The 23,376-nt window shown below is 37.6% G+C and overlaps 1 protein-coding gene across 3 annotated transcripts in view; it reads left to right on the top strand.

Annotated features, from left to right (window-relative positions):
- Positions 1 to 23,376, top strand: part of Aff1 (ALF transcription elongation factor 1) — a 181,764-nt gene that overhangs the window by 108,931 nt on the left and 49,457 nt on the right. For 2 of the 3 annotated variants that reach the window (XM_047566157.1, XM_047566159.1), the window contains one exon: positions 19,628 to 19,672. In XM_047566157.1, coding sequence (XP_047422113.1) covers positions 19,628 to 19,672 — 45 coding nt within the window. The remainder of the gene's footprint in view (positions 1 to 19,627; positions 19,673 to 23,376) is intronic. The other variant, XM_047566158.1, reaches the window with a different exon arrangement.

Here is a 23,376-nt window from a genome sequence, read left to right as displayed (position 1 = left end):
TTTAGTCTCCAGTAACTCTCACCCTGACCCCTGCTAAGACAAAAAAGAACCACACTGTTCTACACAACAGTGGTTGAAGATTGATCAATTTGTCTTAAGTTCTTTTAGCATTCTCTTTTGCCTTCAGGATAAAAATCCAAATACCGTCATTTGCTCTCTCCCGCCCCTCCCATCCCCCCCCCCCCCCCCCCCCGCCCACGCCACTTTTCTTTTTTTAAAGAAATGGAGTCTTTTGGCTAAAGATAGAGGCTTAGTGGTAGAGCACTTGCCTAACATGCAGGAAGCCCTAGGTTCAATCCCCAGCACTCGATAGAGTTGGGGGCGGGTGCACGTAGAGACAGGGTCTCACTGTATTTTCCAGGCTGGTCTCGAACTCCCTGGCTCAAATGAGCCTCCTGCCTCAACTGCCCAAGTAGCAAGGATTACAGGTTTGTACCACCATGCCTGGCTCGTTTGCCTTCTTAGTAGCACTCATCCTTGTCTCTGTGTCTTGAGTTGTAGCTTTTCTGCCCATACTGCCTTGTCCCCCGGCAACCTGTTAGGCCATAGAAGCTGGGTTTCTTTGTGCCCCTGCTTCTTGGACCTCTGCTGTCAGCTCTTCTCCCTTTGTTGCACTCTGTCTGGGTCTTTCTCCACAAGGTCTGCTTTTGAAGGCAGATATCAGTTGTGTGTCCTTCGTGTTTAGCACAAGTAAGGCCTGAGGCAAAACCAGAATTTTTCCATTCTGTGCTCAGCTTGAAGATTTCTTAACCCAATTCACTGTTGATCTGGAGTGCGAAAGTTAATCTCTTTTTGGGGGTGGGGGGGAAGGGAAAAAAATAACAAAATGAATCAAACAGCATTACTCTATGTAAATTTATGATTACACAAATGGTATGCCTTTACGCCATGTACAGAGAAACAACATGTATCCCATTTGTTTACAATAAAATAATAAAAAAATAAATAAATAAAAAAATAAAAAAATAAACAAAAAAAAAAAAAAAAAAAAAGAAAATCTCTTTTTTAATGTGGGACCGAATGGTACAGGGGGAACAGTAACACGTGGGACTGAATTTCCAACTTAGGATAGTTGACTGGGAAACTGGTGCTAAGGTCAATAATTTTTTTTTTTTTAAGAAACTGTTTTACTCTTTTTAACCTAAGTATTTCTTAAGTTGTTGTAGGCGTTCCTACATGTGTACTTGAAAATAGGCAACCTAAGCCATTCATTAGCAGTTCTTAATTGAATTCCAGCTTCATAATTGCTATACTTCTCAATAGTGAGTCTGAAGATTAATCAGATGATTTTATATGCTATAAAAATTGGAGAGCAATGGATTTTATGTACCTGTCATGTATATAGGTGCTTTCCTCTGTTAAATGAAACACAGGATTTCCTTTACTTTTTTTAAAAATAAGTGATACATGTAATAGAATTGTTGATCTAGAAAAAGATTCAGTCTTAAATATTTTGCCATTGAGTGAGTCACTTTTTCTGGGAATGAGCCAACAGAGTTGGGTGGGGCATTTACTCCTCCACCGCAAAGGTATCATTAGCTGGTATCCTAGTAACTGAAGAATCATTGACCCTGAAAATGTCTGACTGCAACCTGGGCTGAATTTTCTAGTAAGATTAATGATCTTGCAGTAAAAGGTAAAACAGAGCCCAGGGTCTTTTATCTTCCTAATATTCTGTCAAGATCCTGGTGAACTATTGCAAAGACAGGGGAAAACACTGGTCTATTGTTCTGAACCTAATTGAGTCTTTTTATTATGTTATGACTCACCTATATTTCACAGATTTATTCCATACAAGTCATGTAAAGTAATACACTGTGGTTTGTTTTCCCTGCTTGGTTCATGTTCCTAGTGATCTGTTGGGCTGCCTGTGCCAATCCACTGAAGCAGACTTTGGCAGGAGCTTGTGCCAACCTTAGAGGAGACCATAGCAGTAAGCAACGAGGCTGCCTCACACTTTGTCCCCAGAACAAAGTGTCTGTTCAGAATCTTCTTTGGACCAATGGAAGATATCCATAATATATCTCCTGTGTAAAACTGGGGCCATGTTTAGCATAAACATGAACACATCTCCTGATCTCTTATTTCCCCATCCCTGTCTTGTGATGAAGGAAGAATTAAAGCTAACCATGAAGAGTGGTTACCCATCTTGGGGGGTGGGGTGGGGTCCTTGAATGGCATATTTAATTGCCAACATTTACAAATTACTATATTTCACATTGGAATGTGAATTTTGCTGTTTTTCACTAAAAATCGGAAGCATTGGAAACAAAGGTCTTGCTTTCTTACAAAGTAGTGATTAGTTGACCTCTTAGAGCACATGCCTTGTCTTGTACAAACCCCCCTGGGCCTTTCTTTCAGCTTCTTAACCCCTGTGAATATTGCTGTTCTTATTCTGTGAATTAAAAGATGTCTTCATGTGACTGCTCTTCATATTGTAGACTCAAAAAATGAGAACCTAGACCTTCAAAGGACATGTCTTTTCAGGAAGATGTCTGATGAAATGTGTGTAATTTTGTCTAGTTAAAGTAAAAGTGATTGATTTCCAAGCATTTAAAAGAAATTATGTAAAGTAGAATCTGCTTGGCTTCTTTTGACCTTGTATCCAAATATGTAGATGTTTTCCTGTAATCCTTTAAATGTATGATTTAGCTACTTGTTCATACCTTAGTTTAAAAACAAAACAAAACACTTACAGTGTTAGCCTACACAATAACTTTACATTTAGAGTGCTCTGTGAAAAATGATGGAATATGGTTTGCTAGCCTCCATCAAGTAGGATTAGTTTTTCTGTATATGTAGTGAGGAAGTGGATTGTTATGTCTGTGCATCTATAGCAAAATATCTTTGGTTAAACAATTTATCAATAATAGAAATATATTCCTCACAGTCCTGGAGACTGGGACATCCAAGATGAAGGCACTAATAGATTCTGTGAATGGTGACAGGTTCCTTGCTGGTTCCAAGATGGTGCCTTTTGTTGCATCCTTATGATAGAAGGGGCCAAGCAGATGAAATAACTGATTGCTGTGTCTTCATGTGGAGGAAGAGTTGGGACAAAGAAGTGAATTTGCTTCCTCAAGTCTTTTATTTACTTATTTAATTTATTTTTATTTATGGGTACTGGGGATTGAACCCAGGGCCACTGGGCCACTGGGTCACTGAGCCACATCCCCAGCCCTATTTTGTATTTTATTTAGAGACAGTTTCACTGTGTTGCTTAGTGCCTAGCTTTTGCTGAGACTGGCTTTGAACTCGTGATCCTCCTGCCTTAGCCTCCTGAGCCGCTGGGTTTATAGTCGTGTGCCCCTGGCATTAAGCCCTTTCATGAATATGGGTTCATTTTCCTTCATGTTTAAATGCTGCAGTACTACCTGAGCTACAGGACTTTTCTGAAAATTAGATGAGATATATGTGGCTACCTGTAGTAAACTGTATGAGGTATCACCTTCCCTTGACATATAGAACAAAATTATATATTATATAATTATATATTATGCATCTTCAAATTGTCTTTATTGACCTTACAGCTATGCTTAGAAGTCGCCAGAATGTCACAAAGGATCCTAATGTTTTGGCTTAGTATGATGGTGTCTCTTAGTTATTTGGTGAAGTAATGATATTCTATGTCATGGATTTAATTTTAGTCAATTTTAAAATGTGCTTTTTTAGTAAAAAGACTTAAGTATTTTGTATCACTAGTGAGAGTATTGAGTACCTGCTGTATCTTTAGGATTCCCTGGATTATATTAGTTGGAGAATTATATGTGTCAGGTTCTACCTAATAAAGGACTTTCAGTTATATTTGGGCGTGATGACAAACATTGGAAAAACTTATGATATGGAACTATAAACAATAAAGTGCTAATTTTGCTTTTGGTTCTTATGGTATTGATTAGTACATGATTGTCTCTAGAAGAGATTAGGGATAATCTTTTTTTCTCTTAATATAAATTATAAAAAAATTATACTAGCATATTTGACCTTTTTAAAAAATATTATTACTTAGGATGAAGTCAAGTAAAAAGGTGAGTTAATCATAAACTACTTTTTAAAAATATGCAACATTATAATATGGTGTCATTATCAAAGTAATGTGGAAAAAACTGAAGTGTGTTTTGGATTGTTCTTTCAAGTCGTAAAGGAAAGAATGTGTGAAGTTCCAGTTAGAGATGGGATAGTGTCGCAGACCAAAAAATAAGCTTCAGGGCTTTCTTTAGGTGACTTAAAACATTTTCTTCACCAATGAAGGGTTTCTTCCTGCTTAAAGAACTTAAATCAGCACAAAATAAAATTTTGCTTATTTTCTTCTCTCTTCCTGAACCCTTTTTAATACATGTTTTTACTATTAACAGGTGCTGCTGCTAATACATACTGAAGAAGTTTTTTTTTTTTTTTTTTTTGAGTAAGGAATATTTTTAGGTTTTTATGGTGTCAGCTGCTTTCAATGTGTTTCTGACTATGCCAGCAGGTTGTCCTGAAGGTTGTTAGTTTTACTGGACTCAAAGGAGAATGGGTTTAGAGTCTGTTTGAACATTTTCAGAGGTGAAGACAATATAAGGGCCATAAAGATTTCCTTAAGGTTATCAGAATAGGGTAGGGTGCAATCACTACATGGTAATAAAGATGATTTTTTTTTTCTTTTGGTATTGAGGATTGAAACTAGGGCCTTCCTACCACTGAGCTTCATATATATCCAACACTCTTCAGCCTTGTTAGTTTTTATTTTGAGATGGGGTCTAAGTTGCCCAGTCTGGCCTTGAACTTTTGATCCTCTTGCCTCAGCCTCCTGAGTAGCTGGGATTATAGGCATGCACCACCACACCCAGCCAATAGAGATTTTTATAAAAAGATTTTACAGCCTGTATTTTATTTGCTGTATTGGCCTGTAATTTTTATTTATTGATTAGCACCATGGGATAAATTCATGGCATTTTTTCTAAAGAGGAGGATTCACGTCAAAAGCCACAGTATGGAGATTTACTCCAGTAGTTGGTTACATTCCAGTGTTTGCTTTCTAATGACTCAAGTCACTGCCCTGCAGACTCTGTAAAGCGACAGTCAGGGAGAAGGGTAGTACTCACATGGCTAGTCCTTGCTTTCTTCTCTCAACCCTGGAACTCTTCACAGGGACAGCTTTTTGGTTCTTCTCCTTGTCCCATCAATGGTCTGGCTTAAGAGGTACCTTATAGATAATCTCAACCAAACCTGCAGTGCTTCTCAGCACTTTTGTGCTGGACAGCGCCCCAGACCCTGCCCCAGCTCCCTTTATCCTCACTGCCCCCCAAAACCCAGTATCCAGCCTCTAAGGTTATGATGTTTCCCTCACATCAGTTAATTCGGAATTTATTAGGAATGTATTGCACATGCAGGTGTCAAATAGGTGATGGCTTCTTCAGAGCTGAAGGGTATCTGGCTATTTCATCAAGGAGGAGGAGAAAAGGGAAAATAGCAGAATGGAAGAAAGGAAAGGAGTGAGACTTTCATATCCCTGGAAGATAGTGATAAAAATGATCACATCTATATTTTATGAGGTATGTACTTGATGTCCAAGCATTATGTTCAGGCTGTTCCCAAACAGTGAGCTGAGTAGTTGATCCATGGTAGAGCTGTGGTTGGAAGCTCACTTGTCTGAGAATCTTCCTCATAAACACTACCGTGCATAACCAGAACAGTAGATGACCTTGACAAACATCTGAAATTTCTGAATCCCTCAATTTTCAAAGTCTGCTTGTGTTTCTACCATAACATGCAATAAAGGATAACTTAACAAGAAATACTGTTGTATTCAGCAAGTAGAGAGTGATGGCCTATGGTGAAACTTGGATTCTAGAGTGTTGAATGGATGTTTGTATTTAAGCAAGATTATAAATTCATGCATGTTGTGGGGTTTCAGGGACATTGCTAAATGCACAGGGTCAAGGACCTGCTGGGTGTATTTTCAGTGTCAACAGCTATCACCCAGTCTTTTCTGCTTCTGTAAGCATTCAGTTAAAGACTTGATGAGAACAAACAGGTTAGCCTGTCCTTTATAGTTGGAACTGAGTTCCAGTCGAATTTCTTTGAAAACATGTGTTTATAATACATAAAAATTGGTTTGGCTTAAGCTAAAAAGAAAATTGTAGTCTGATTTGTTTAAAGGAACAAAAAAAATATCCACATGCCAAAGTTTGAATGCACAGAGCCTATTTCAATTCTTGGTGGATTTTTATGCTTTTTCCTCACTCTGATTATTATTTTCCCATCAATGTGCTAGGTAAAAAGTAAACTCTCATGTAGAACTAGAATACTACCCATAAAAGTTATAATTTTTTTTGTTACTTTTCCTTATGTATAAAATTATATTGTTATGAGCAACTTTAATGTTAATGAGTAACCTACATAAAATACTAAGGTGACTAGGTTGGGGAATAAATAATACAAAGAAACTTAGAAACCTTAGGATCATTTCTTTTGAAATCCATAATACTGAAGTTACATGATTTTTTTTTTTTTTTTTGGGCTTCCATGCAATTATAAATTTCTTTTATCAATGTGCTCTGTGTGTGTATCTATATATTTATGTTTCTGAAGTTGGGCTGTAATAGCATGAAAATTGTTGTGCCGTGGGCCGGGTGTATAGTCCAGTGGCAGAATGCGTGGCTAGCACATGTGAGGCCTTGGGTTTGATCTCCAGCACCCCAAAAAGAAAAAAAAAGTATTTATTCTGTGAATTGCCTTTATTTATTTGTTTTATTTTATTGTATTTTTATTTTTTGCAGTCCTGGGGATTGAACCCAAGCCCTTGTGCTTGACAGGCAAGCTCTCTACGAACTGAGTTATATCCCTAGCCCTGGATTTTTATCTTAACTAATGCACACAATGCCTTGTGATAGAATTAGTTCTGAAAGAAATTGTTAAGTAGATGGGATTTTTATTTCAGACACATCCTCAGGTGTAATTGTGTAGACACAGTACTTATTAGTTGGAGTTTAATAGGAACTCCCACTGGTGGCCTAAATATTTTGCTTATATGCTACCAGCTGCCTTAAATCCTGTAGATTGTTCTATTGGCCTTGAAAGCAAACTAAAGAGTAAAACCATTTTGGAGTCTTTACATCGCTGGCTTTGCAGAAAGGCAGGAGGAGTTGCGGGGGGCTGCCCATTTCGTAAAGCCGTATGTTTTTAAACTATACACATGGTGCTTTGCAGAAGTCAAAATTGCCAAAGGGACAGATGTTGCCAATTTCAAATGTACAGGGGGAAGGCAAATATTGCTAAGCAACGGTGTACTTGAGAGAGCATTTTTAGGAGCAGAGCCAGGGGAGTTGTGCCTGGGAGCACTTGCTGCTTCTTATGGCTCAGTACCAGGGAAGACATGCAAAGTTCTCTGTGTCAGGGCCACCATCGCAGTCGCCAGCACACACGACAGTGGCCTAGTGGCATCGAGTAGGGCTGGCAAGGGGATGTGTGAAAACAGGAAATCTTTTTTGCCATGTAGGAAGGCATTAAGACATGCTCACGGAGGTAAGTGCCCCCCAGTGTTCAGCTGCCCCACAGTAAGTATGCAACCTGACGGTCAGGTGGGGACCTGGGCATAATGAAATAAGGCAAGAGTGTGAGACCTCAGAATTTGAGTGTGTCTCTTTCTCCTCCTTTCACCTTTTCTTTTGCCCCCTGTTAGTGGTTGGCATCGGAGAAACCTCTGTGCTTTAGTGTGGCTGTGTATGATTTTATAAATAAGGTAAATAGCTTTCCAGACATAGGTATTTGGCCCCTCCCATGTCCCTCCTTTTGTACACACATGATAGGTAGCACACAGGTGTGGTGGGGTGGCTTTTTTTTTGGTTTGCCTCTTGAGGCTTGGAATACCTCTTGAGATTCGATGGTTCTCGGTTTGGATTATGGATTCTCCTTGTTTCCCTTCTTCTTGCCTCCTTCCCTCCCTCTCTTATGAAATAAAATGGGAGCAACAGTAGAGAAAATAAAGTTTTGTATTTGTAGAAAATTACAACATATTTTTGGCAATGTATTTGAATATAGAATTTAAGTCTGATTTTAAAGATCCAGGAGCCTCCTACCCACGTTTTAACATATAGGTAGTACTGCTTTTCATCGGTCTAGGGAAATTTCAAAATAATCTCACTTGAATGCAGGCAGGTATGCTAGAGAAGCTTCAGTGTACTTTCATCTTCATGTTCTTACTGATTTATTATTCAGCAGAGTTTGTGATCACATAGTCTGCATCTGTCTGGGGTGTAAATTTATGTGATGAAAAGCTAATAAAAGATGACAGTGTTTCCATTTTTCTCTCTTAGAAGATGGAACTTGTTTACTTTATGGTTTAGCTGTAGTGAAATCACCCAGAGCACAGTGAAAAAGGAGAGAGAATCCCCAAATAATTATTGTTTAATTACGTCCTTGATTGAATGTAGTTTAAACTTTCTTTTGACTTTTTTGAGTAGAGACTGTCATAAAATTAATTGGAGGACCTATTATAAGCAGTTTTAAGAGGCAACAGTTTTCTGGTGTCTTTAAGGTCCCCAAAAGTGATTTTTTTTTTTTTTAAGTCAGGATTCTAGTTAAGTCCATAAAACTGGTGTATTTCATTCTATAAAACGCTTTTAAGAAATATTAAGGAAACAACTATTTGAGATGCCTCTTAAAAGTAGACCTAAAAGAAATGAGAAAACAGATAAGATTTAGATTGGCTTCTGAATAGTTAAGTCTTTTCAGGTTCACTTACTGTATTGTTCATGCCAGGGCAGCTTAGTTTGATTGTGGTTATATAAATGATGCAGCTCATTTTATGGAGGATATTACTATATACTAATAAATTCAATTTAAAAGAACCTTAAAACATTTTTTTTTTTAAAGAGGCCTGTGTCCGCCTCTATCTCCCCAGTTGGCCACGTGATTATGATGTCAGGAAGGAAGTGCAGTGGGCTCCATAAGTGTTTTCCCATGGGCTGTGTGCCAGGTGTGTGAAATATTCAGGAGGGCCAGAGTTGGATTCATGTACAACTGAGACGTAATTTACCTCTGCTGGTGTGACCCTCCCAGCTTTTAAAGGCAGTTTTCAAAGGGAGTTGCTTTTGTTTTTACTGTGAGAATGGTTGACTGTTTTCCATATCTCTTCTCTGGCATCTAGATTCTGTATTCAGGAAAGTATAGGAGGAAAGGTAGAAAATGAGAAAGACAGTAAATGTAAGAGTTTGAAGAATGTGATTGAGTTATGTTGTGCCTTGAAACACTTGGGAGGTTGGACTCCAGGGTCAAGTGCCCTGGGTTACTTTTTAAAACTTTTTCATTGCCTGTGCCCATATGTATGTCCATATGGAAGAGAGAAACAGGTGGTGAGAGAATTATATTGAAATGGAGAAAGATTTGAGAAGAGTGACTGACTGCCTCATATTTCAAGATGGGGACAAACCCTAATGTTCCCTAACTTTTAGAACTATGATGTGTGTATTATAAGAACTTTATATTCAGAAGGTTTTAGAGTACATTTGTTTTATAAGCAATTTTCTTTGTCATATATTAAATACCTATTTAGAAGAAATTTTAAAAATAACTATTTTATGTATATATCTACTCTGCCTTTTGTATTTATTTAAAAACAACAAGGTGGATATGGTGACACATGCCTATAATCCCAAGTGTTTGGCAGGCGGAGGCAGAAAGACCCCAAGTTCTAGACCAGCCTTGGCAACTTAGCAAGGATTCTATCTCCAAATAAATAGATTCTATCTCCCACTAACTACTACTGCTAAATAAATAAATATCTGAATGGATAGATAAGTATTGGTGCTCATCGAGTGGTTGTTTGTTCAAAAGTTTGTTATTAAATATATTTTCACTTTTCACCAGTTTGTTAAGTTAATATATCAGATAAACTTTGCTGGAAGTCTGATGCAGTTTGTGTATACTCCCAGAAAAAATTTATATACAAACATAATGCAAGAAAAGATTAACTCTTATTTGGGATTCAGTGAAATTACTAAGTTTTCATAGTTGTTTAATGACTGAATCTGGTTTTTAATAGGTAGTAGAAAAGTGAAATAGGCCCTTAAGTTTAGATGTTCTTTGATAGGATTATATAAATGATTATAATACTTTGTAATGTTCTGATAGTAAGAGCTGTGCATTTCTAGATTAGTTTTCTTAGCACTAACAATTAACCTGGTTGTCTGTTACTCAGCATTAAAGTTAAAAAAAAAAAAAAAATAGAAGAGGAACTTGTTGAAATAGTTCACATTTAAGACCTGAAGGGCCAAGTCATCTCTATTTGCCTTTTCTCTTCTGTGTTTGTCATAGTATCACTAATCCCCTCGGGCAATTTGAAGCTTGGTTTGTTTCCTCAGAGTATTCATGCCTCTAGCTTACCACTTCAGTAATTTTCTTTTCCTTTTTTTCCTACTGGATTCTGGTTTTTGTTTTTCAAAACAATCGATGCCAGGAGACAGACAACCAACACCTAACCCAGAGGAGGCTGCTGGAATATAAGCCCAGGATAAAATCTTTATGTCCTTTTAGACAAAGCATGGATTAAATGGTTTATCATATTCCTATGACTTCAGTTTCTTTCAACCTCCTCCAGAAACTGATGGAAAGTTTTTGGTTTTCTCCTCCCCTGGCACCTTGGTAGTCTTAGCTTCTGCTCAGCTTTGAAAAAAATGTCCAGGCCCTCTGTGAAACAGAATTAGACATGGCTCCTGAACAGTGTTTGCCACTTAAATTTGATAGACACATACACTTTAAAGAGGGAGCAGCAATACAGGTTTATGTATCTATAAATCCTGTCATGGTTGACTAAGTAATTTAGTAGTGTTGTTTTAGACCTGGAGCCGTCTGTTAATATGATTTGTGAGAGCAAGTGAGCGCGTGTGTAGGGCAGGCTGGAGATGGAGAGTTTGCAGACAGCAGATCCCACTGCAGGTCCACATTCTCCCTGTAAAGAGGGATTGCAGTTGGAAGGCTGCTCATACTTCCCACAATTGATGTTTCCACTCTAAAATTAAAAAAGTCCTTCCTCCAAATACTCCGAAGACTGTTTTCGTAAGTAGAATTGGTTGTGAGAAGGGGAAGATCGGATAGTTGAGGCCAATTGAAAGACCTTGTCAGTTTATTACCACTGGGATGGAATGTCTAGACTTGTTCTTTGTGGGGCTTTTTCCTTTTTTTTAAATGGTGTCTTTTTAGCCCTTCTTACTAAATCATTCATGGCTGCTTCGCCCACAATGGGCTTCATGGGGCCTCGTGTGATTTTTCATCAAAGGCACAGTGTTTTAGAGCCTGAGACCATCAGGGGATTTCTGATTCCCTCTAATATAAAGCGAATGTAATAGATCACAGTCTAATAGTTAGGAAGTTGGTGAGTAACTCAGATTAGATGTATTTACTCTGAAACAGTGATAAGTTTTTTTTGTTGTTGTTTTTTAAAACCATTTTCCAGCCAGGTACTGGAACTTTAAGTGAATTTAAATCTATCCCAGGTATACCCCAATTTCATAACTGTTGCACTATGAAGTTAGTTGATATATCATCATAAATAATAAGTACTGAAAATATTTCTCCATATAGTGCATCAGCACTAAATAGTAGTTTTAAATAGGTACTGATTCATGTGACTGTACCTGAAACCTTCCTTGCAGACATTCAAAATTGTAAATGCACATATGGTCTCAGGATATGTAGTAATTTTACTAGCAGTAAAACTAGTAAAACCAGCACTTTTATTTCTCCCTCATTATTTGCATATTTGTATCTGGGGGAGTGTTCAAGACAGTTGTGTATGTAGAGAATGCTACTTCTGGTTTTCAGTTATTTAAACCAGATCTCAAGAACTAGAATCCTTAGATTTTATAATGATATAAGATGTCTTTTAACAGAGCTCAAAACAGAATTACCAGAATGTTTCAAGTAACTAGCTCACATAATACAAATTGAATTTTTAGAAATTTTTATATGCTTTAGAAAAATAAATTATCTTTATGACACTAACTAGAGCAAATTGTTTCATTTGTATAATCAAAGTAACTAGAACTGAACAATAAATTTTTCCAGTTGTTCATATTGATTCCTACCCCCCCGCCCCAGTACTGGAGATTGAACCCAGGGGTGCTCTACCACTGAGCTACATCCTCAACCCTTCTTATCTTTTTAATGTTGAGAGAGGGTTGTTGAGATTTCTCCTCGACCTTGAGATCCTCCTGTGTCAATCTTCCGAGTAGCTGGGGTTACAGTTGTGGACCACTGCACTCAGCCTTCATATTGATCTTAAAAGACAGATACTTCAAGAGACTTCTTCCTTATAAGGTTTTGTAGGTGTCAGTAACATTTTAGTTTAGTTTTTTTTTTTTTTCATTTTGAGCCTATTTTTACTTTAGTAAAATAGGAAATATTGTAGTTTGCCTATAAAACAACATTTTATGTAAAAGTATACTTAAAAAAATTAGGGATATAGTCTCTCACTTATTAAATGAACTGGGGTGCTAGTATATCTTCCATACTTCCAGTATTCTCTCTTAGTGTTTATCTTGGAGTATTTCTTAATCTCCTGTCTCACGGAGAGACACACCCTTCCTTCACCCCACCCAAGTGTACGGCTTGATTTTCCCAACCAGAGATCTGCTGTTACTCTTACATGTGAAACTTTACTTTATGGGAAATTCACATCCTTAAACGGCATTTGGGCAACTGTTGTAAGTGAAAACATCTGATTAGAGTAGTGGTGGTGATTGACGGATTGTAAGTAAAATAGATATTACTTTTTTTTTTAATTGAAGATTTCTGTATCTTAAAACATACCTTTGTTCTCTGAAGTTGTCTGGAGTTTTACAAATATGAGTATACATATACTGCTTCCCAGGAAAAAATTGAGATTTCAGAATAAGATAACTCCATAATTCCTTTTTGGTTGGCTTATGTTTCTAAATTTCATTTGCAGTGCCATGAGATGACAAAATTAAGGTCATTCATTTCCCAGATATTAATTGCTTATCTACATTAAAGAATTATGATAAGGCTTGGAAAATACGGAGCTGACTAAATCCCAGCTCCTGCCTTGAGGAAGCTATGTCTAGTTATTTGAAAATATCTGGGGAAGGATGAAGTGAGATGAACAATTTTAAGGGAGAATTTAATAGTTAAAATTAGTTTTACGTGCAGTAATGGATTCCACTATCATGTATAATTATAATGCACCAAAAAAAAAGAAAAAATAAAATTGGTTTTGCAATTTACTTGATAACACAGTCTAAGGTGACTTATTCCTTATAGTCTAGTGTAATATCCCTCCTTCCATATTAACAACCTCTAGCAAAGTTGTTGTTGTTCTTGTTTTAATTTGGTCTATAAGCATGCTTGTATATCTGTCCAGGGATCTTAAAAACTCTTACCCTAAAATTCTGGGTGCGGAGGTAAGACATTCACATAGTTGCCCTGCGGGTGTGTTGCTTCTGGAGAAGCAGTACTGCTGGTCCTTTTATACCTGTTCCAGCTGAAGTAGGCACACCCAGCAGTTATGAGCATGTTCTTGGAACAGGCTTAGCTGTTCAGGGAATTTATTGCATATTCACAGAATGCAATTAATTTTATGTCAAAACCTTGCTCAGCCAAGATTTTTGGTCTCCTCTAATCTGCCTCTTAGAAATGGTGATTATAGTGTCTCTGTATAAACCCATGTATTTATTTGCATGACCCTGACTTTAATATGCCTTAAATTTATATCTTCCTCTTAACAATACTACAAGGCTTTGTGTGTTTCAAATATGTCTGATGAGTATTTAAGTTTGATAAAAAAGAAGAGAAGAGAATCAAAACATGCTCTCCCTGTTTGTAGTCTAGTTTGGGGAGCAAGAGTGATTTAGCAAGCAAGCTTGGGGCCAGGCCTTGACTGCAAGTTGGGTGTACTGGGTAAGGCTGCTTGTGAATATATAACCAGCAATTCTGGGTAGAAAGTATTGGATGGGACGAGCCCAGAGCACTGAGAACTGAGCTGGGGAGATTGAGTATAGGTGTTTGGAAGAAGGAAAGTGACATGGAGGAAGGAAAATAAAATGCAAACACAGAAGTAATTGAGGACATGCTACCATTATTCCCAATGGTATTTTGTACATAGTCATCAATTCTGTGTACATTGTTTTTGTCTCACTGACACTTTTTCATTCATACAAATGCTGGCATATAATGAACCTTTTTTGTTTTTCTCCTACCCAACAATATTTTTTAGAGATTACCCCCTTAAATCAGTATGCAAAAGGCTTCTTCGTTGTTCGTCATAGCTGCATAGTATTTCTTTGAAAGTGATGTGTACCTTAGTGTTCTTAGTTACATGCAGATAGACATTTAGATTGTTTATACTGTCTTATTCTTTGCAAACTGAAGTTATTTTGGACATGTAGAAGTCAGTGCTGTAAGTCAAAGAGAATATGTAACTAGAACTTGGTAGCTATTGCTAAACTGATATTTTTGGAGCTTATACCACTTTGCCCTCCCACCAGTCCCAGTGTTCAAATGCCTATTTCCCCACATCTCATAGGTACAGTATTGTTAGTCTTTTGGTTGTTTGCCAGACTGATATGGGAAAAAGAGTTTCTTGGGGTAATTTAAATATTTTCCAGGAGAAGGCAATGCAAAACAATTTCCTTTTATCTCTAGTATGTTTTATTTCCATTTAGTCTGTTAAGATGGTCATTTATAATTCAAACACCTGCAGCATCTACTAAGTTTTAAAGCCCTAAATGTTAAAAACTTATTTTCGAACTCTGAGTTCTGAGGGTGAAAACATACCAGCAAATGCTTTCGGTGGCATCTGTGAGGCAGGCAGCATGTGACTGATGAGTCAGTGAGGTCGGACTGTCCCCTGCTTTCATGGAACTTGTAACCTAGAAGCAGCAGAGATGATACATTGACAGAATACAGCATTCTGAACATCAGAACATCTGGACAACTGAGGGGTAAGGGAGTGGCTAACAGAATGTTTTCCAAAGGATGGTTTTCACATGCATCCTGAAGGCTGTGTAGGAGGGTTGCAGGCATTTGGGGGTAGGTAAACAGCAAGTAGATAATCAAAAACTGAACAGTAATCCAAGAGGTGACATATTTTAAGAAAAATAGCCATTTTTCTTAATATTTTAAAAGTTAAACTTCACATAGTGAACCTTTTGAGTTTTTTTTTTTTTTAAACTGTCACTATTGAAGACTGTTTTGGTGATTAATGTTGGCATTGTGTATTCCATATATATATATATATATATATATATATATATATATATATATACTTTTTTTTTTTTTTTTTCCCTGTGTTTTCACATTTGACCTTCATACCAACCATGTGAAGTGGTTAGGTTTGGTGTTATTATCCCTTATCAAATGAGGAAATACGCCTAAAGAGGTTGAATCTTATCCAGGACTGCAGAGTGCATCTGCATCTGAGCCAGATCTGGGATCTAAGCTCTTTTGGCTTCTCTCTTCTGCATGCTGCTCCCCGTATTTCCTGGTTAGTGATAACTAAGCCTTTTTGAGAATAGCATTGTTATAAAAATGCTGCTCTGTTGAAACTTGAGAGGCTTAAAATATAATATTGCCAAGAACCTCCTGTCTCACTGGTGAGGTGCCTTTTCCCCATCCAGTTCTTTTTAGCTTATAAACAAACTGTATCATGCTTAGAAGACACCAGCATATTTTAGTATCAATGCATTTCTTTATGGTTTCACAGTGTCATTCCAGGAGGAGCGAGAAATCAGACCCAGGTGAACTTATTGCCTTTTCTGGTCTGAAGCACTTCTAGGGGTAACAGGCAGTTAAATATGAATACCAAAATGCTTGGTAGAAACCAGTGAAAGACATTGGTCTTTAAAATAGGACTTTGGTCATGCAGAGGAGGACTGGATTCACACCACCTCCTAAGAAGCTGAAATGTTAGTCTCCTGTGCAAATGTTGGACTTTTTGGAAGGTCAGTTTGATAGGATTCTGAAGCCAGGCTTATCCACTTCAGAATTTTTGTGTGACCATAGGCATGCAATTCCAGTCTCCTTGTTTTAAAAACTGAGGTATTACCTATAACAAAGGTTGATCTGAGAATTGAGCTTTTTCAACATTACTGAGACTTTATTTTTCCATTTTAAAACTTCTGTAATAGGAATGTGTCTTACATTTGATGGGCACATTTAGTGTAGTAACTTGCCTTCATGCTAAGCTAGTAATTGATTTTATAACTGCATTGAACAATTAATTTATGTACAGAATTTAATGCAATATGCATTCAATAATTAATTGCTCCATGAGACACTCAGCAACTTAGCAAGCCTCTATCTCTAAAAAAAAATTTAGGATTGGGGATGTATCTCAGTGATAAAGCACACTAGGGTTCAATCCCAAGTATAAATGAATGAATGAATATACATTTAAAAATTTGAGTAGAATTATGATTCCTGTGTTAAGGCCATACCCCAGAGGGGAAGTGAGGTCCCTGCTAGGAGGTTGTTCTCTGTACAGGAAACCAGATATGTGAAGTGACCACAAATAGGCAGAGGGGAGAGCCCACCTAGCTTAGGAACCTAGATATTGAGGGTGGGAGACAGCAGTGAGATTTGTGGTCATAGTAGAGTTAGTGTCGTCATATACCATTGAGGGAGAACTAGACAGAAAGGACCTGCTAACTAGAGCATCCTGATCCATACTGTTACAGATGTTTGTTGTTGCTTTCTTTAAATCATCTCTTGAATCTCAGCTGTGTTACAGAGAGACTTAGCCAGGACTAATTGTTCTTTGGTCACAGTGTTAAGAGGAAAGCCTGGTTCTGCTTTGTAGGAGTGACAGTATTGAGCTGGAGACCCTTTGGGAAATGTGTATTTTAAGAATGGGATTAGCATGCCATGGTTATTCCAACAACCCCTTCTTCCCTCTTAGGAAGTCTCCTTCCAGGGGCCAACTTGGAGGTACCAAGTTGTTGTTCTTTAAATGAGACAGCCTGTCCTTACAGATCTTTCTTTGCAGTCACACCTGAAAGACCTATTCTGGTTTGCCTCTAATTTAGATGGGCAGAAAATTGGAGATGTGAATCTCAGACACATGGAACATAAAATGGGCTCATACTATACAGACTGTTTTGTAACTGCCCTCTTTTAAATGCAGGCTTCAAAAGTGGCTTGGTAATCATAGAAGTATTTAAGAGTAAAGGGGCAGTAAGTAACTTAATCTCAGAGAGATCTCATTGTATGTGGGTATGAAGATGGGTAGGAGAGAAAAATAAAAACAAGTGCTAATGTTTGGGGTATTTGAGTGAAGGGTTTGTTGAATTCCTGTTAGTTATTATGGCAGTTTTTCCTGAATGAAATGATTTCTAAGGAAAAAAGTTCAAAGTATATTATCTTGAGCATCTTTCCATAAAAGTGCAGTTTTATACTACTAAGTCTGCATAACATAACTGTGGTATGCAGGCATGGTAGCTGGACTTCTGTTGTTGAGCATTTGATCACTTTCAATTATTTGCATTGTGAACAGGGTTGCTTAGGGTTTTTTGTTGTTGTTGCTCATTTTTTAGTACCATGGATTGAATTCAGGGCCTCACTTTAGGCTAGGCAAGCACTCTACCACTGAGCTACAAATCTTTCAAAAATTTTTTAAATTTTGACTTAAGGTTTTGCTAAGTTAATCAGTCTGGCCTCAAACATGTTATCCTCCCACCTCCCAAGTAGCTGGGATTATAGGTGTGTGCCATCACACCTGACTGGGACTTTTGAAAGAAGATATATTCTTATGTAGTTGGAATAGAACCCTTGCTCCACTTTGAAACACTTCTGCTCCATAAAGGAACTCCTAGGAAAATTCATAGTAATTTAACCAACTGAAGAACCCAAGACCTTATTAGAATTTTAAATGGGTTAATGGAGGTTCTTCACGAGGATCCGGGTAAGGTCAATGTTGCTAATCTATAGATAAGCTCTAGAAAAAATTCTTCAGTTTTGGTTCATCAAGTTGTTTTTTTTTTTTTTTTTTTTTTTTTTTTTTAAGTGTATCTTTGGCGATATGAAATCTAGGTTAAATGTTAAGTGATTAGGAATACCAAAAGTTTTTTCAGTGTCTTGAAGGTCTAACTTTCTGACCTCATTCATTCTTTTGGAACAGCGGATACATTTTTATTTTATTTTTGCTTCTATACAGTGTACTTCATTATTTCATTGATTGCCACGTATTTTAATTGGATTACCATTTTCATGCCAGCGATAGGTAGAATGAGGGGACTATTTGTCTAGAGTTAATATAATCATAATGCTATTCCATCAATTTACCTTCATTATGTAATTGTTATTTTTTCTAATAATACATGTAAAAAATTGAAACCACAATATCTTGTTGTATTTTTCTCTCAGGTAAAAACAGCATTCATTTCTCTATCTGTGCTAAAACAGAGCAGTAATGTTGGGTTTAGTTGTTAGACATCCTTTAATGTTCTGAAAACCAAAAAGCAGGTCTAGTTGTTCATGTGCAGAATGTGCTAGTGGGTGCAGATTTTATGGATACCTTTAATTCTTTTTGTTATATCTCCCAACTTCCTGGTCCCACCTCAACAATAACAGAGTGTGCAGTTTTGAATAAAGGTATTTCCAGGAAACTTAAGTGTTTTAAATACACACCTGTTCAGATCAAATTGAAGCTGAATTTTGACATGTCCATTAGATTCAATTATAGGACAGTGTGAATGTTGTATGCTTTGTTTTGTCTTTTCTCTATACATTTGCTTCCTGGGAAAATTTTGTATGCACATGTATGTATATACGTGTGTGTGCGTGTGCACACCTACACACATGTATAAGATGAAAATGCTGACTAGGGTGAGACATCTTTAACTTTAAAATAAATTTTGGATTAATCTTTTTTTTTTTTTTTTTTTTTTTGCGGTACTGGGGATTGAACCCAGGGCTTTGTGCTTGCAAGGCAAGTATTTTACCGACTGAGCTATCTCCCCAGCTAAAATAAATTTTGGTAGGTTAGAATATTAAAAAGCAATACTAATAAAGAGTTGTTATTTTCTTTTCTGGTAATATGGATTGAATCCAGGGACACTTTATCCTTGAACTACATCAAGTTCTAAAAGTTCTTATTTTGAGTAGGGTCTCATTAAGTTGCTGAAGCTGGCCTTGAAGTTGCAGTCCTCTTACCTCAGGTTTGCTGGGATTACAGGTGTGCACCCCTGTGCCTGGCAATAAAGATCTATTCTCCACTGGACTACTAAAGAGTTCAGATGTTTGCCATTTTTGTGTTTATTTAACTTGGGCTGAAATTATGGTGCCTGTTTTAATCCCTTTCCCTCCATTTTTGCTGTGTGTGTTATAGCTCTAGAGATACTTATGTATTATTGTACTATTTCTTTAATATACAAATTTTCCATTGTTTACTTTTGACCTAAGGGTCACAGTTAGTCTGCCATGGTCTCTGCTCACTGATTCCTTGTGTGTTTCCCCAAGATCAAGTTAGATGAATCTCTTTGGTCTTATTCATCCAGAATCCAAAGTTGCTAGTGCAACATGAAGCTGAGGTGAGCTAGCCTTTGGGTGTTGCCGAGGTGGCACCAGCATCAGTCATTACCCTCACTCCTAGCTGTTGTTTGTTCACTCATCTTTTCCTTCTTTTCACTTTTAGCAGACCTACTCCAATGAAGTCCATTGTGTTGAAGAAATTCTAAAGGTGAGCTGATTTTGTCATTTAAGAAACATGTAAGCAAGCAGACATGTATTTCTTTAATAAACAACCACCATTCCCAACCCTCTTTAAATAGGTTTTACCCCTTTACACCTCCAACCTCCAAATAAACCAGAACAAGGACAAAGGGAGACTCAGGAATCCCCTAACAGATTTTATTATATTAAAATAACATTCCCAAACTGCAAGGTATTTTGACCAGAGTTTTATGGTAGTGTTCATGTTTTTCTTCTGGTTGTCCTTGAAGATCCTGGAGAGCAGGTCATAACTCAGAGAGGAAACCCCTGTGTTGATGTCATCTGGGAGGCACCAGGGGTTAAACAATGTGGAATCTGTATATGTGGGCGTCTAGTGACACCTGGTATGTCTGGCCGCCTCTTGAATGAGTCAGTGAAATTTTAAAAGGACCCCCGTACCCCCCAGAAAACCCAAAAACAAATAAGAGGAAGTAAATTCACATCTTTAGTTCTACCTTAGGGGTTTTTAAATTTTTTGCTCTTTTATTGGGACTGTTCATGAACATTTGGGCTGCTTCTATAAATAAGCCTTTGAATACGTTATCCACTTGTTCAGTTTTTCTTGTACAAGGATGGCATTCCTTCTAGAATTCAACTCTAGAAAAAAAATATCCTTATAGAACTGAAATGCTTTTTATCAGAGAAGAGCTATATATAAACTATATTTCCCAATTTGGCTTTTTTTTTTGTACTGGGGATTGAACTCAGGGACATTCGACCACGCTACATCCCCAGTCCTATTTTATATTTTATTTAGAGATAGGGTCTCACTGAGCTGCTTAGCACCTCCCTTTTGCTGAGGCTGGCTCTAAACTCTCGATCCTCCTATCTCAGCTTTCTGAGCCACTGGGATCATAGTCATGTGCCACCATGCCCAGATCCAATTTGGCTTTAATTTCTTGAAAATCCAGAGCTGAATTTTAACACTCAAATACAGTTAAATTGTAATAATAGAGTTTTGTGTATTTATCATTTATGGCTTATAAGAATATCATTAAAGATGACATAAAAATTCTTGATATGTCATTTATTGTGAAGTTGTGAAGTTTCTAATTTTTTTCTAACTAGAAGACTGATATGACATATTTGCCTTTTTACTCTCTAATTGTCATTGTTCCCTCAAAATGTAAATCTATTCTCTTTAATTTTTCATTGTAAAGTCATTAATTGATGGTGGCAACTGCAACCAGCAAATAAGCATATTGATTACTGTATTGTTTACCTTGTCACCTGTGAAATGTTCCACATGAGTTTCTAACCAGATCATTGGAAAACACGTCCATCACTTTCATTTTATAATTTTTGGTCCCTTCTTACACATTTACTTTTCTTGAAAATTACCTCTAAGGAATCACACTTTGAACTGCTAAAGATCAGAAAATGTTGACAGCCAACAAATAAGATTATTAAACAGGTTACCTTGATTAGGTTTTTGTATCATCCATTCCCTCCCCTATTTCTGAAATTCTTTCCTACAGTGACTCATAAAAAGAGTAAATGACTGATGTATAAAAAGTAAATATAGATTTGTCATCGTATATTTAAATGTTTCCATGCTTAGGTTTTGTTGTGTGCGGGTATGAGACAGATTACATCCTTTCTTTAGAAACAGTGGTATTATAACATTAGACAAACATTTTAAATTTAATAAACCCATCTATCCTCCCTCCCCTTTTATCCAAAATCACTTTAGTGAGTTCTTGCCTACTTAGAAGCATTTAAGAATAAGTGGTTAATGTAAGTGAAGGTGTGTGTTTTCATTTGGAAATTGTAAGTGGGGAAAGCAAATACCACGGTGCCCAGAACTGAAGAGGCATGGACCTTTTTACAGTGGAGGCTGTGAGTTTGTTCCCTCCTTTGTCTATGACTTCACTTAAATCCCACATCTACCTGGGTGTTAGTTTCCTCATGGTAAAATGGGGACTCAGGACTAGCAGATGATCTCTGGGGGCCACACTAACTCTCTCTGATGCAGATCCAGACACCATTCCCTGCCTCAAGATTCCTGTTTTTTCTTATCTGGTACCAGCAATTTATTAAGATTGTCAGGAATCCAATCGCAGATCTTTCTCATGAGTGCTAGAGGCAGCAAATACTTCCTTACCAGCAAAGATCAAGCACAGAAGATGTTGTTTGGTTCTCTGAGGGCAACATTTAGGGTGGAATGATCTAATAAAGAGGAAGTGGTGGCCTGTCACTTCTACAGGTTGACAGGGTAGGCAGATAGCAGATAGACTGCTAGTGCAAGACCAGAAAACGGTCTTGCACTAGGGCCAGAAAAGACAGCGTATCCTCAGCAGGCATATGGAAAAAGCTGTTGCTTCCTACTTAGAGTAATCTGGTCTCCACATCTGCCCAACTTGCCAGTGAGACTGGCACAGTACATGGTAGCATTATTATTTGTCATTCATTCATTCAGCAAATATCTGTGAAACCTTTAGATACTCTTCGAGGCACTGGGCTGCTACAGTGAAGAAGACAGAATCCTTGATCTCCTGGACACCATGATGGGAAAGGAAAATATATAATATAGTGATAGGCTACGAAAGATGTGACAGGCCAGTAAACAGTGGCCTTATGGGAGAGGGAAAGCCTTTGGATGGGAAAAGAGGAACAACTAGAACTAGACAGTGTTGAGAGCAGAATAGCAAGGAGAAGAGGAGGTGCAGCTTGGGGCCTTGAAGTCAGGCGGAGGATGGTGCCACCTGCCTTGGCTCAATCTATGTGGTAAGTCATCACTAAGTAGGGAGCAAAGTCAGTCTTATGGCTCTTTCTGGTCAGCCTTCTCTCCCTAGTAATGGCCCCAATTCTCCTCATCCCTAAGTCCCTCTGGCAAGTAGGTATTTAGGGAAGTATATAAATTCTTTCAGACTACCAGGGAACCACTTAGGGTCTGAAAGAATTTATGTACTTTCCAACTGCTTGATTTAATAGCTGGGACAGCCTTAGGCATTGAGAGCTACAATGGATGTTGTTGGGGAATAATTGGTGACTAAAAGTCATAGATACCATCGGGATTCTAAAGAAACTCTTATAAAACATAGGGTGATGCTTTCAGATGTCCTCTCAACTAATTATTACATGGTTTTGTATTGTAGTGATTCCATGCCCTAAAGTATTGCCAAACGAATAAAACAGCAGGGAGTACTCTTTGGTGCAATATTGAAATTCTTTTAAAACTAGACTTTTAATTAAAAGTTGTAATGCTTTCCATTGATTAAGTGCCTTGGATACATGGTGTATCCAAGCACTGTAGTTAAACTGTCCTTTTAATACTTTGAAAAATAAGTGGTTCTAGTTTACCCTTTACTGAGAAACAACGCCCAGAATTCAGGCAACTTTGCCAGGCTGACGTGGCAGATTTGGGTTAAAGTTACAATTCCATTTGAGGTCCCTGGCTGCAGAGCTGTTACTCTTTCCAGTATGTTTTAGTACAGAACGCCTGTTGTGTACTGAACAAAGCAGATGGTCAGTCAGCAGATACGAGCATGATTTCACTTTCCACAAAAATTATTCAGAACCAGCATGAGTTATGTTGTTCATCACTACACAAGGTCTCTCAAGTCTGTCCTGGGGCCATAAGCAATCCAGAATGGTGGTGGGAAAAGGCAGGGAAAGAAGTGCAGAAGGTGGAAGTGGAAGTACTTGCTCAAACACCGCCTCCTGTTGTGG

The sequence above is a fragment of the Sciurus carolinensis genome, chromosome 10 (assembly GCF_902686445.1).
Source record: "Sciurus carolinensis chromosome 10, mSciCar1.2, whole genome shotgun sequence".
NCBI classification, from domain to species: Eukaryota; Metazoa; Chordata; class Mammalia; order Rodentia; family Sciuridae; genus Sciurus; species Sciurus carolinensis.
The sequence above is the reverse complement of the archived record's forward strand: the minus strand, read 5'-3'. Positions and strand labels throughout refer to the sequence as shown.